This window comes from Nycticebus coucang, chromosome 6 (genome assembly GCF_027406575.1).
Source record: "Nycticebus coucang isolate mNycCou1 chromosome 6, mNycCou1.pri, whole genome shotgun sequence".
Lineage (NCBI taxonomy): Eukaryota > Metazoa > Chordata > Mammalia > Primates > Lorisidae > Nycticebus > Nycticebus coucang.
The window spans coordinates 4,547,483-4,559,531 of NC_069785.1; the positions used below are offsets into that span (position 1 = coordinate 4,547,483).

The 12,049-nt window shown below is 36.7% G+C and overlaps 1 protein-coding gene across 5 annotated transcripts in view; it reads left to right on the forward strand.

The window, feature by feature from the left end:
* The window catches only part of DDHD1 (DDHD domain containing 1), a 66,094-nt gene that overhangs the window by 33,493 nt on the left and 20,552 nt on the right, over positions 1-12,049 (forward strand). For 3 of the 5 annotated variants that reach the window (XM_053594835.1, XM_053594837.1, XM_053594836.1), the window contains exons 3-6: positions 2,423-2,530; positions 4,371-4,499; positions 5,893-6,040; positions 6,473-6,579. In XM_053594835.1, coding sequence (XP_053450810.1) covers positions 2,423-2,530; positions 4,371-4,499; positions 5,893-6,040; positions 6,473-6,579 — 492 coding nt within the window. The remainder of the gene's footprint in view (positions 1-2,422; positions 2,531-4,370; positions 4,500-5,892; positions 6,041-6,472; positions 6,580-12,049) is intronic. The other 2 variants (XM_053594838.1, XM_053594839.1) reach the window with 1 other exon arrangement.

Here is a 12,049-nt window from a genome sequence, read left to right on the forward strand (position 1 = left end):
CTTTTACAAAAGGAAAGGTTATTAGGTTTTTTGTTCTGAGGATTAGTATGTCCTTATCATCAGAAGCCCACGTTTGCAATGCTCTCTTGCTTTCAAAATTATATAATGAAGAAAATTATCATGAAGAGATGAAGTAGCAAGGAAATTTCTTGGAAATACTTTTAATATTTTAAATCTTTTTCATTGCTGTATAAGAATTTACTATATAAAAGAACAATTTGTTAAATGTTAGCATTAATAAATTAGCATTTACAGTTGTAGAGTTCATGTATACTTTTTGCTAAAACAACGTAAGACTTTCTGACTAAAACTTTATTTTTAAAAAAGAACAAGTTAAATAGTGCTTTCTAGCACGTGAGTTTTCTTTAATGGTAATCTCCGTTTGAATTTACAGTAAACTCTTTTTTTCTCTCCTGTTTGTGCTAGTAACCCCAATTCTGTGCTACAGGGTGTGAACAAATAGAACAACTTTCAAGTGAAAATCAGAATTAAGTTTGAAAAGTAAAGAACCTTGTTTGTTTTTTGTGAAAATGTGAATTTTTTTCATTTCAGAATATTACAGGACTTTACATGTTTTGGTTACATAGTTTGCTTTTGTGTATTTTAAGTCAAAGTTAATGATGGTGCCTGCCCTTTAGCTAGAGAGTGTGTGATGTGCCCAGTGGGTGGAAGTTTCCCCGACACACACTGCTTGGATTCCTGGAGTTTTGCTTCCACACTGCACATGAGGGTTGATGAGCTGGCTCCACGTGGTGGTTGTTTTTTCATTCTAATGTTGTGAATATGTTTCTCTGTTTGGGGAAGTGATGAGAAAAAAAGTTTATCTGTATGTTGGATTTTTTTTCTTAATCCTTAAATTATGCCATTCTTTTAGGAAAGAAGGCCTTCATTTGTATACTTAAGTAGCTGGAGGTGTTAGTATGATTTTAAAATTTCATTTGGTCCATACATTTCCCTTTTAGTAAATATGGAATTGATTCATGTTAATTTTATTACTAGATTTACAAAGTCTCGTATTTGTTCTGTAATGGTAAAATCTGCAGCTTATGTCAGTGTGATCCACTTTGATATGTTAGCAGCTTTTTCCTGATGAGTTTTTGTTTAAACCTGTTCCTTGTCTAAGTGGTGTGTCTTCTCCTCAGTAACTAACTGACCAGGAGACCCATGAAGAAGAAACATTTAAGTGAAGAAAATGGCTGCAGTTCTCATTTACCGTCTCCCTGTGACCATGAGTTTATAATCAGGATGTAATAACCCTTAGTGCTAGTCTGTAGTGGTTAGAAGTACAGGTATGAAGTGCATCTCAGTTATTTTTACTACACAAATCTTTACATATTCTTCATCTGTGTGCATACAACAGATTTGTTATGTTTTTAGTGCCATACAGCAGGAATTAAATATTTTTTTGTATTTGAGCAATATTTAAACTTCAAATGTCATATTAATGTCGAACCGAGTGAGGATGAAAATCAAAAGTACTAGAACATAAATTTGAACTAAATCATGAAAGTTCTGTAATTTATTAAATGGAACTGATAAGAAACTGAATTATAAGGTTCAAGTTTAAGTGGATTTTAAATCATTGCCCATTTAAATTACAAAGAAATTGATACATAACTAGCAAAATTTGGCAGAGAAAACATTGACTTTAAGGTTATCTACTGATTTGCCAAATACCGAGTCTGTGCCTGGGTCTGCTCTATCTGGTTCACACTTACAAGACGCCACAGCATACAGTCCCACTGAGGACCTTTTTATTGTCATTACTAACCTTTCCCAAAAAGACAATTAAAAGTAAAACTTCCGATTTGATTTTCTTTCATTTTTTAAATTTTGTTCGTAAAAGTTTTATTTTTTAAGGTCCTTTAACAACTTGAACAGAGTTGTAAAAGGGCTGTTTGTTTCTGAGGGAAGGTTCCATGGCACTGGGGCGACGAGAAGGGCCTAGCAGGGTGTGTGCGCAGCATCTCCTCAGGGCCCTGCTGGGTATTTCACATTCGATGCTTCTCAATTTGTGCATAAGCTGTTGGCTACATCAGAGCCACAAATTTGGTGAAAATAAATAACCTTAGTGTTATAAAGATGGAATTTATTAATCTCTTAAGCATTCAAATATGCTGTGTTCTGTTTTTTTATTTCTATCTATGCAAAGGTGTTAAATGTGATAATCACGTAGCTGTCTTTAATAAGTTTAGATATCATTTGCCTTTTATCATTTGGTTAAAGTAGAACATGTATTTGATAAACATTAAATTAATGTTTTCTTTTACTGACTTTTAATTAGAAATTATATAAATAAAGCATTTAGAATAATGTTTGTCAAATACAACTCATTTTTTTAAAGTTAATAGTACAACAGAAAGGCAGAATGGCAAACCTCATTTAAAATTTACTTTGAAGCTCAGTGTTTTTGCTTTCTTAGTTGTCTACCACCTCCATCTCCCTCCCTTCTCCCTCCCTTCTCTGTTCCAATGGAGAGGAAATAAGGAGAGTACAGATGGCGCAGGTCTTAAACGAAAGCGTTCCCAAGGTACAGTAATTGTAGTTTTATTTCTCCCTGTAGTTAGATTCCTGGTTTATTGCATTCCATTGTGTTTAAAGCATAGAAATCATTAGTTTTTTAAAGACTGTGTCCATTGTGCTATTTGCTTAGTGTTGTTACTTGTGGTAAGTGTTGACTAAACACTGTAGGCTGTGAACACCCCGGCACTGCTGGGGTGCCCGTCAGTATCGTACTTTAAGACAGTGTGTGGATGATTTAAGGAGAAGCAAAATTTTGCTGGCTTAACACTATTCTGTAAATAAGTCTTATAGTTTCACTGTTTTAAGCGAATGTTGCTCAAAAGTACTTTAACGAATAGTTCATAGTTTAGAAACATTAGATTAAAAAGCTTAAAGTAGTGGCTTGCATCAGATGTGGAATTAGAAAAGCAAATAATTATTAAACCTTAACAGAAGATTTTTTTTAATTTTTGAAAAGTTTTATTTTTATTTAAAGAGCTACATTGTACATTATTTTCTTTGGAACTAAAGATACTGTTCATGTTTATTATTAATCGAATCTTGTGTACAATGTTAGTAATGTGTCCTGGCGGGTAAGTAAAATATAAATTGGTTTTCCATAAATTTTTGAAATCGTATTTGTAATATAACTAAGAAGTACATTTTCTCATAATGTACTTTGTATTCTACTAAGGAGTAGGTTTTCATAAAAATGCCTTAGCACCTACATCTTGACCAGTGCCTGTGTCTTCTTATATTTAGCTTGAAGTTATTTCAACCCGTCCTCAAAAAGTTAGACTCCGCCAATAACAGGCTTTGTGGCAAAGTCCATTAAATCTCAGTCCCTCTGTGTCTTTATGTACAAAATGGGGATAATATTTTGCCTTAAAAGGATTTTAAGAAAAAAATCAGGCATCACATAGTGATTTGAAGGTGCCTGGTATATTAATTTTTTCTGTCTATATACAGGGACAAAGAGGAAAATTTAAGCTTTCAAAATACAAGAGTTAGCAAATCAAGAATTGGTGAATATGCTATGTAAATTTTTTAAATTTACTGCTTCAGTAACAACATTACTGAATTTATGACATGTGCCAGGCACTATATTTGGTACTAAGTTACCAAAGGGATCAAGACAGAAGTTCCTGACTCACAGCGCTCAGGAATTGCTAAAGACACAGGTTTGGATTGGATTTGTTTTTTAAGACCCAGTTTTCACCAGGCATACCCCCAGATACAGAATGCAGTGACTGTATTGACTTGAACACAACAGAAAAACATTTCCTTAATTTTTTATTAACAAAACATCCTTTCATTTTGGACTTCTGCTATGATGAGTAATATCCAGTGGAAGTTGGTTTTACTATCCGTTGCAAAAATATCTTATAGTGTCAAAAGTTACTATCTTGACAGCTTAAAAATAAATTTTTTTTCTGAGTCTAGTTTTGTCAAGTGAAATTTTTACAGATCTTTTGATATTTTTAGTAAAATCAACCAAAGAAATGGAATTTAAATTTCTGTGTCAAAGCTATGGAGGATTTTCTGCAAGTGGGAGGAAGGCCTGGGGAGGCGATTCCCCAGTCACAGGACACACAGAAAGTGCGTGTTAGTGGGGAAATTGTGGCAGCTAGAACAGTACCTCCATGATGTTTAACAAGTCACCTTTCCCTGTGCCTGGTTAATCATTTATAAAATAAGTCCTCTACCTATTAGTAGCTTCACATAAAACTTATTAATGTAATATTTTTATAGAACTGGGTTATATATCTGAGTTACTAGATAATATTGATTGCAAATGTGAAAATTATAATTTTGCACACAAATGTTTGTCTTGGGAACTTCAAAGTACCTTTTCCTTTTTGCAACAGCTATTCATAGTTTCAAGCTGAGCCGAAACCACGTGGACTGGCATAGTATGGATGAAGTATATCTTTACAGTGACGCAACAACGTCTAAAATCGCGAGAACGGTCACCCAGAAACTGGGGTTCTCAAAAGGTAACTGCTGAGTGTTAACTGGGATGGGCATAACTTTAGGGGTCTGACTTTCTCCTATATGCAAAGTAGAAATTGAATTCTCTCTATGCAAAGTAGACAATTCAATTTCTACTTTTTGTATATTTTAAATACATATTAAATTTAGTGATGAGAATTTTCCTTCTTAAATGAAATTTTTATTAAAGGGATTGGATTGACGTGTATTCATCAACGAAAAATTTTATATTCAGAATGATCTGATAAGATTAATACATATCTTTTATACTTACAAAAGTATAAAATCAGTCAAATCTGAGGCAGTGAAAACAACACGTGGCAGGTGTAATAAGTGTCAGGGTAGATGAGGACTGACAGTTTCCACTGGATTCTGGTGACATGGAGGTCGTTGTTAACTTAGCTGGACTGATGGGGCAGAAGCCAAATCAGTGTAGGTTGAAGGTAAAGAAATAGATGCAGTGAAAATAGACAACTCTTTAAAGGAGTTTAACCAAAAGGAAAAAATATAAAGGGAACGGCACCTAGGGATGATGTGAAGGCATTATCAAAACTAAGTTCAAAGACATTATTCTTAGTAAAGCATCACAAGATGGAGAAGCATGAATCCTGTGTACTCAATTTTGATGTGAGGACAATTAATGACAATTAAGGTCGTGGGGGGGGAGGAAAAGCAGAGAGAGGGAAGGAGGGACAGGGGTGGGGCCTTGGTGTGTGCCACACCTTCTGGGCCAAGACATGATTGCAAGAGGGACTTTACCTAACAAATGCAATCAGTGTAACCTGGCTTACTGTACCTTCAATGAATCCCCAACAATAAAAAAAACTAAGTTTAAAAAAATTGTTAAGTCTAGTAAAATTGTACTGTCCCACTTTTTAATTTCTTTGATGATGAATTCTTGACTGTCTCTTTATATGTTGATTAGCCTGTTGTATTTAATTTGTAAATTACCTTGTCATATCTCCAGCCCATTTTGCTATTGGAATGGGTGTCTTTTGCTTTCTGATTAGTAAGCCTTTTCTGGTGTCCTTGGGTATAACTCATACTGTGCCATGTTTTGCATAATCTTTTCCAGTTTGTCATTCACCTTTTGTCTTTGCTTTCTGCTATTTTTTTGCTATAGAAGTTTTCGATTTTTGTGCACGCCGTCTGTCCTTTCTTTGTTCTTTACCTTTCTTCTGTGGGCTCTGGTGTGGGTGTCACGTCCAGTTACTTCATAGCAGAGCTGATCCGTCAGCTTACAAATTTTATTTCTTCCTACCCAGAGAATTATTTCTTGATACTCCTTTTACTTCTTTTTTTATTTTATTTATTTATTTATTATATTTTGGTTAAACATGTTATAGAAATTCTCCTTCTCGGAGTAAAGCGTTAACTTAGCGTCACAATCTCTCCCAGCGTCGAGTAGTGGGACGAGGCTGCACAGAGGCTACGTGGAAGAAGCCACGCTGGAGGACAAGCCCTCTCAGACGACCCACATTGTGTTTGTCGTGCATGGCATTGGGCAGAAAATGGACCAAGGAAGAATTATCAAGAACACGGCCATGTAAGTTCCTTGCTGAATACCTTCTGCCTCTAGTCGGTGCTGCAAACCGTGTCCGGGGTCAGAGACAGCAGCAGAGTCTGTCCATCTCCCAGCGCGTCCTCCAGTGCCAGCGATTCTCACAGCCTCTGAGTTACAGGTGGAGTGTCTGGACCAGATTTTGAGAGTAGCTCTGGTCAAAGGTTTGATTCCACCCACCACCACCACCACCCCTGATGGAGAAGAGGAGGGACTAGAAAGCCTTTTTAACCTAATAATTAAGTTAATTTACATTAGTCTGAGGTTGAAAGCAGGAAGAATGTCTGAAATGAAGGTACGCTAGTGTTGCAAACTTGCTTAATGTGATAGTCATTGAAATATAACTGGATGAAGTATGTGAACTTACTCTCAATTTGCATTTATTTTGTTTTCTTGGTTTTTGTTGTTGTTTTTTAGGATGAGAGAGGCTGCAAGAAAAATAGAAGAAAGGCATTTTTCTAACCATGCAACACACGTTGAATTTCTCCCTGTTGAGTGGCGGTCAAAACTAACTCTTGATGGAGGTATTTTTTTTTTTTTTTTAATTTGAATGGTTTGGCAGCACCCGTCGCTCAGTGGGTAGGGCGCTGGCCATATACAGCAAGGCTGGCAGGTTCAAGCCCAGCCTGGACCTGCTAGACAACAGTGACAACTGCAACCAAAAAATAGCCGGGTGTTCTGGGTGGTGCCTGTAGTCCCAGCTACTCAGGAGGCTAGGGCAAAAGAATCACTTAAGCCCAAGAGTTTGAGTTTGAGGTTGCTGTGAGCTGTGACATCATGACACTCTACCCAGGGTGACATAATGAGACTCTCTGTCTCAAAAAAAATGTTTTTGAATAGTTTATCCAGTGGCAAACTTTTACCAAATGTAGAAAATTTTAGGAAACACTTCTGCTCATTGGGAACAAAGTGTCTTCTCTTTAGTTGTCTTGAGGTATACTGACTCTTTTTTTCTAGATTATTTAAGAAAATAAAACTCATTGATATATAAAATAATTTTATTATTTGGACCATCAAGCAGATTTTATAGACAGCTCTGTTTTCATGCATGTCCTCTGGATTGGGAGGAAAGGAATGTAATGTTTTCTAAAGTTTTTAGAGACTATAGTTACTTGTCAGTACTTTTAAAACATTTGTTGTCTATAATTACGTATCAGCTTATATTTTCTACCTAATTTCTTCTGCTATCCTTCGAAGTTAAAAATTAAAGGTCTTTTTGGGGGGAGGGGGTTTCTTTTGTCATTATCTGTGCATTCCCCGGGCTGATGAATTAGTCTAACGTAGAGAATGTGGACATTTGTTTAAATAAAATAATTTTTTATTTCTTCCTTAAAGAACTGTTATCAGCCAAAATATGTGTCTGTCTTTACACAAAGTTGTGTCCTCCAAATATCAGAACCATTAAAATAGAATCTTCAGGTTAATTATTTGCAGAATCTGGAAATTGAGAGTGATGCCAGACATAACAGCAATTGCCTGTGGAGTTAGTGTATGCCTGGGACTCTGCTGTGCATTTTACATGAGGCATCTCATTAAATTTCCACAAAAATCCGTGAAGTACCTATTTTATTTTCTCCATTATACTGATAAGGAAACTGAGACTCAGTAAAAGGTGACTTTAAGAATATCAGGCAGTATCCTGGTCCACCTGCTGCAGCCAGAGGCCATGTTCATCACAGCGCTGAGCCGCCTCTCTGCCTGGTTGCTGAGGATTCTTCCAGGTGTATAATTCTGTCCCATGGACAGTTAGAAATGTCAGGGATAGCTTATCAAACCAAACTGCCATCAAAAATTGTCATGAATTAAAAAAAATAGTGGTGACCCAAAAAGAGATCCCCATAGCAACAGTTCGTCCATGAAGTTGAAGTGTAATAAGGAGACTCCTCCTGGGGCTTTTCCCATTGGTGCATGAAAATGTCTCAGGCTGCCCAGGAATGTACACAACATGAGTGGGTTAACTTTAATAAAACCCTGAGTTTTTAATTTTTGTTAGCTTTAAACTACTGTGGTAGTTTCAAAGGCATTGTGATGAGTTTTCAAAGCCATTCTTGCAAGATTACTAGTTTATGTTCCCATTTATATGACATTCTGGAAAAGGCTAAAAACTACAGGGACAGAATGAATCATTGGTTGTCAGGACTGAGGGATGGGGAGGATTTGGGTTCATTGGAGCAGCGAGTGGAAGTTTTTTAGGGTGAGGAAACAGTTCTGTATCCTGATGGTGGTGGTAGTTATATAAAGGTACTCATGTATGAAAACTCAGAGTTGATTTTACTGTGTACAGATTTAATAGTTAAAGGCTGTCTACTTCTACAGCAGACTTTGTGCTCAATGGGAGTGAAAGGCTAAAAACATTTCCTTTAAATCAGGAATAAGCTAAGGATTTCCACTCTTATAATTTAAACATTCTACTTAATGTCTGAGCAGAGTAATAAGATAAGAAAAAAAATAGTTATAAGGAGTCAAATATCTGTTTTGCTTTATAGATCATATGGTTGTCTACTCAGAATATACAGAAAAAATATTAGAATTAGTAAGATAATGTATTAAGGCTGTGAAGTAGTTGGTCTATATATAAAATAATTGCATTTCTATATACCAGTAGCAAGCAGAAATAGTATCACATTTTAGATGAATCAAAGACATAGTATCTGAAAGCCAAGACTTTTTTTTTATGGTTGTATACTTTATTTATTTATTTTTTTTTTATTGTTGGGGATTCATTGAGGGTACAAAGAACCTGGTTGCAATGATTGCATTTGTTAGGTAAAGTCCCTCTTATAATTGTGTCCCACCCCCAAAAGGTGTGTCATACAGCGGGACCCTCCTTCCCGCTCCCTGCTCTCCCCTTCCCCCACCCCCCACCGTGCACTAGGCCATTAATTGTCCTCATATCAATATTGAGTACATAGAATTCATGCTTCTCCATTCTTGTGATGCTTTGCTACGAAGAATGTGTCCCACTTCCATCTAGGTTAACACAGAGGATGTAAAGTCTCCATTTTTTTTAATGGCTGAATAGTATTCCATGGTGTACATATACCACAGCTTGTTAATCCATTCCTGGGTTGGTGGGCATTTAGGCTGTTTCCACATTTTGGCAATTGTAAATTGAGCTGCTATAAACAGTCTAGTGCAAGTGTCCTTACAGTAAAAGGATTTTTTTCCTTCTGGGTAGATGCCCAGTAATGGGATTGCAGGATCGAATGGGAGGTCTAGGTTGAGTGCTTTGAGGTTTCTCCATACTTCCTTCCAGAAAGGTTGTACTAGTTTGCAGTCCCACCAGCAGTGTAAAAGTGTTCCCTTCTCTCCACATCCACACCAGCATCTGCAGTTTTGAGATTTTGTGATGTGGGCCATTCTGGCTGGGGTTAGATGGTAGGTATCTCAGGGTGGTTTTGATTTGCATTTCTCTAATAATTAGGGACCATGAGCATTTTTTCATATGTTTGCTAGCCATTTGTCTGTCTTCTTTAGAGAAGGTTCTATTCATCTCTTTTGCCCATTGATATGTGGGATTGTTGACTTTGTTCATGTGGATTAATTTGAGTCTCTGTAGATCCTAGTTATCAAGTCTGGTTCAAAATATGCAAATACCTTTCCCATTGTATAGTTGTCTATTTGCTTTGGTTGTTACCTCCTTAGCTGTATAGAAGCTTTTCAGTTTAATTAAGTCCCATTTGTTTATTTTTGTTGTTGTTGCAATTGCCATGGCAGTCTTCTTCATAAAGTCTTTCCTCAGGCCGATATCTTCAAGTGTATTTCCTATGCTTTCTTGAGGATTTTTATCATTTTGTGCCTTAAATTTAGGTCTTTTATCCATTTGGAATCAATTTTTGTGAGCGGAGAAAGGTGCAGGTCCAGTTTCAGTCTTTTACATGTGGATATCCAGTTCTCCCAACACCATTTACTGAATAGGAATTCTTTTACCTAGTGTATGTTCTTGTTTGGTTTATCGAAGATTAGGTGGTTGTAAGATGTTAGTTTCATTTCCTGGTTTTCTATTTGATTCCAAATGTCTGTGTGTCTATTTTTGTGCCAATACCATGCTGTTTTGACCACTATGGCTTTGTAGTACAGCCTAAAGTCTGATAAGCTGATGCCCCTGGCTTTATTTTTATTACTCAGAACTGCCTTAGCTATAAGGGGTTTATTCTGGTTCCATACAAAACAAAAAATTATTTTTTCCAAGTCTTGAAAGTACGATGTTGGTATATTTTATTAAGGATGGCAAATACAGGAGAATATTTTTATGACCTCAGTGTAGGGAAGGAATTTTTTTTTTATTTCACATTAATGTGAAGATACAAACAACCAGGTCACAATATTTGAATTTATTAGGTAGAATCCCTCTTGTAGTTGTGTCCTGCACCCAAAAGATGTGCCATGCACCCCTACATTGTGCCCATTAAGTGGAAGCACCCAAAGCCCCCCTCCTCCCGTCAACTCCCTCCATCACTCCCTCTCCCCCCAACTTGAATTGAAATGAGTTTTTCTTCTCTGTGGGTGTGAATTAGATCATCTACTGGCTTCGTGTTAGTATTGAGTACATTGCATATTTGCTTTTCCATTCTTGTGATACTTTACTGAGAATATGTCCTAGGTTAATACAAAAGATGTAAAGTGTAGGGAAGGAATTTTTATTTATTTATTTTTTAATGTTTTATTTTGAAATATACATGCAGGAAATTATTTTTTTAAACAACTTTGAGGAACAAATTACATCACCATTACTTTTTTAATATTATGCAGAAAGACAGCCAAAGAAATTACCAACCCCTATACTATGTGTACAAAAAATGATTTCTATGGATGTTTTTGTATATGAGAAATCGTATGGACTTTTATAAATAACTGTTTCTAACACAATTCTATATTTGTAAATTAATTTATAATGTAAACTAAGGCATCAAAGAAAAATCTTTTTCCCAAGAAAGAACACTGCATGCTGGGAAGAATCACATGAAATAAACTTTTAAGTGGGATAACTTCTGGCTTCTTGGTCTTAAGCTTCTTTGTCCTAAAGGAATATTGATGAGTGGCTTTGTGTGCACTGAAGCCACTCCAGGGGGACTCTGTGGAAGGTGGATAATGGATTTTTTTTTTTTTACATATACATGTGTTTATTAGGTTTCCATTTTTTTGCCTTCACAAAATTAAAAAGGCTTAAATTCTAATAACAATAACAATGTTTAAAATAAGGGCTAGAAACAAAAAGGGATGAATTTTTAATACACAAAAACGTCATTCTAAGTTAACATGGATAAATTTGCTTAAGATTAAAATTAAGAACGTCTATTTATCAATAGACCATAAACCATAAAGAATGAAAGATAAGCCACAAATGGGGAAAAGATGTTGCAGCAGAACATCAGATGTAACCACCAAAGTTTTAGTATACAGAATAGAGCAGAAAACTCAAATGAGAAAGAAAAGAGAGAAAATCTAGATACACATGAGTGAAATACACACGACACTAGTAGTCAGTGAGCTGCAGATGAAAACCATGGGAGACGCCATCACACCCTCCGGGCAGGTGTCTGAGAAAGCCGCAGTGTGACGTGCTGCTGCCTGCGCACAGCGGTGAGGGAGTGTGGAGCGGTACAGTCACTTGGGAAGGTGATTTGACATCTTCTTCTAAACTTGAATATGCATGTGCCCTGTGCCAGCAAGGCCACTCCTGCATGTACCCTGAAGAGTTCACAGCTTATAATAGCAGAAAACTAGAACCAAGCCAGTGTCTCTCAGAGGAGAGTGGATGCCTTATATGTAGAGTGAAATACTGCAGAGGAGTGCAAGCGAGTGGACTAGAGCTGTATCTGGCACCATGGTGCATCTCAGAGACAGACTGGGAGGGAGGGGCCGTGGCTCTCTAGGAGGACAAGACAGGTGGATCTCTTGAGCCCAGGAGTTCAACACCAGCCTGAGCAAGAGAGAGACCCCATCCCTGTCGGGTGTTGGGGTGGGCGCCTATAGTCCCAGTTACTCAGGAGG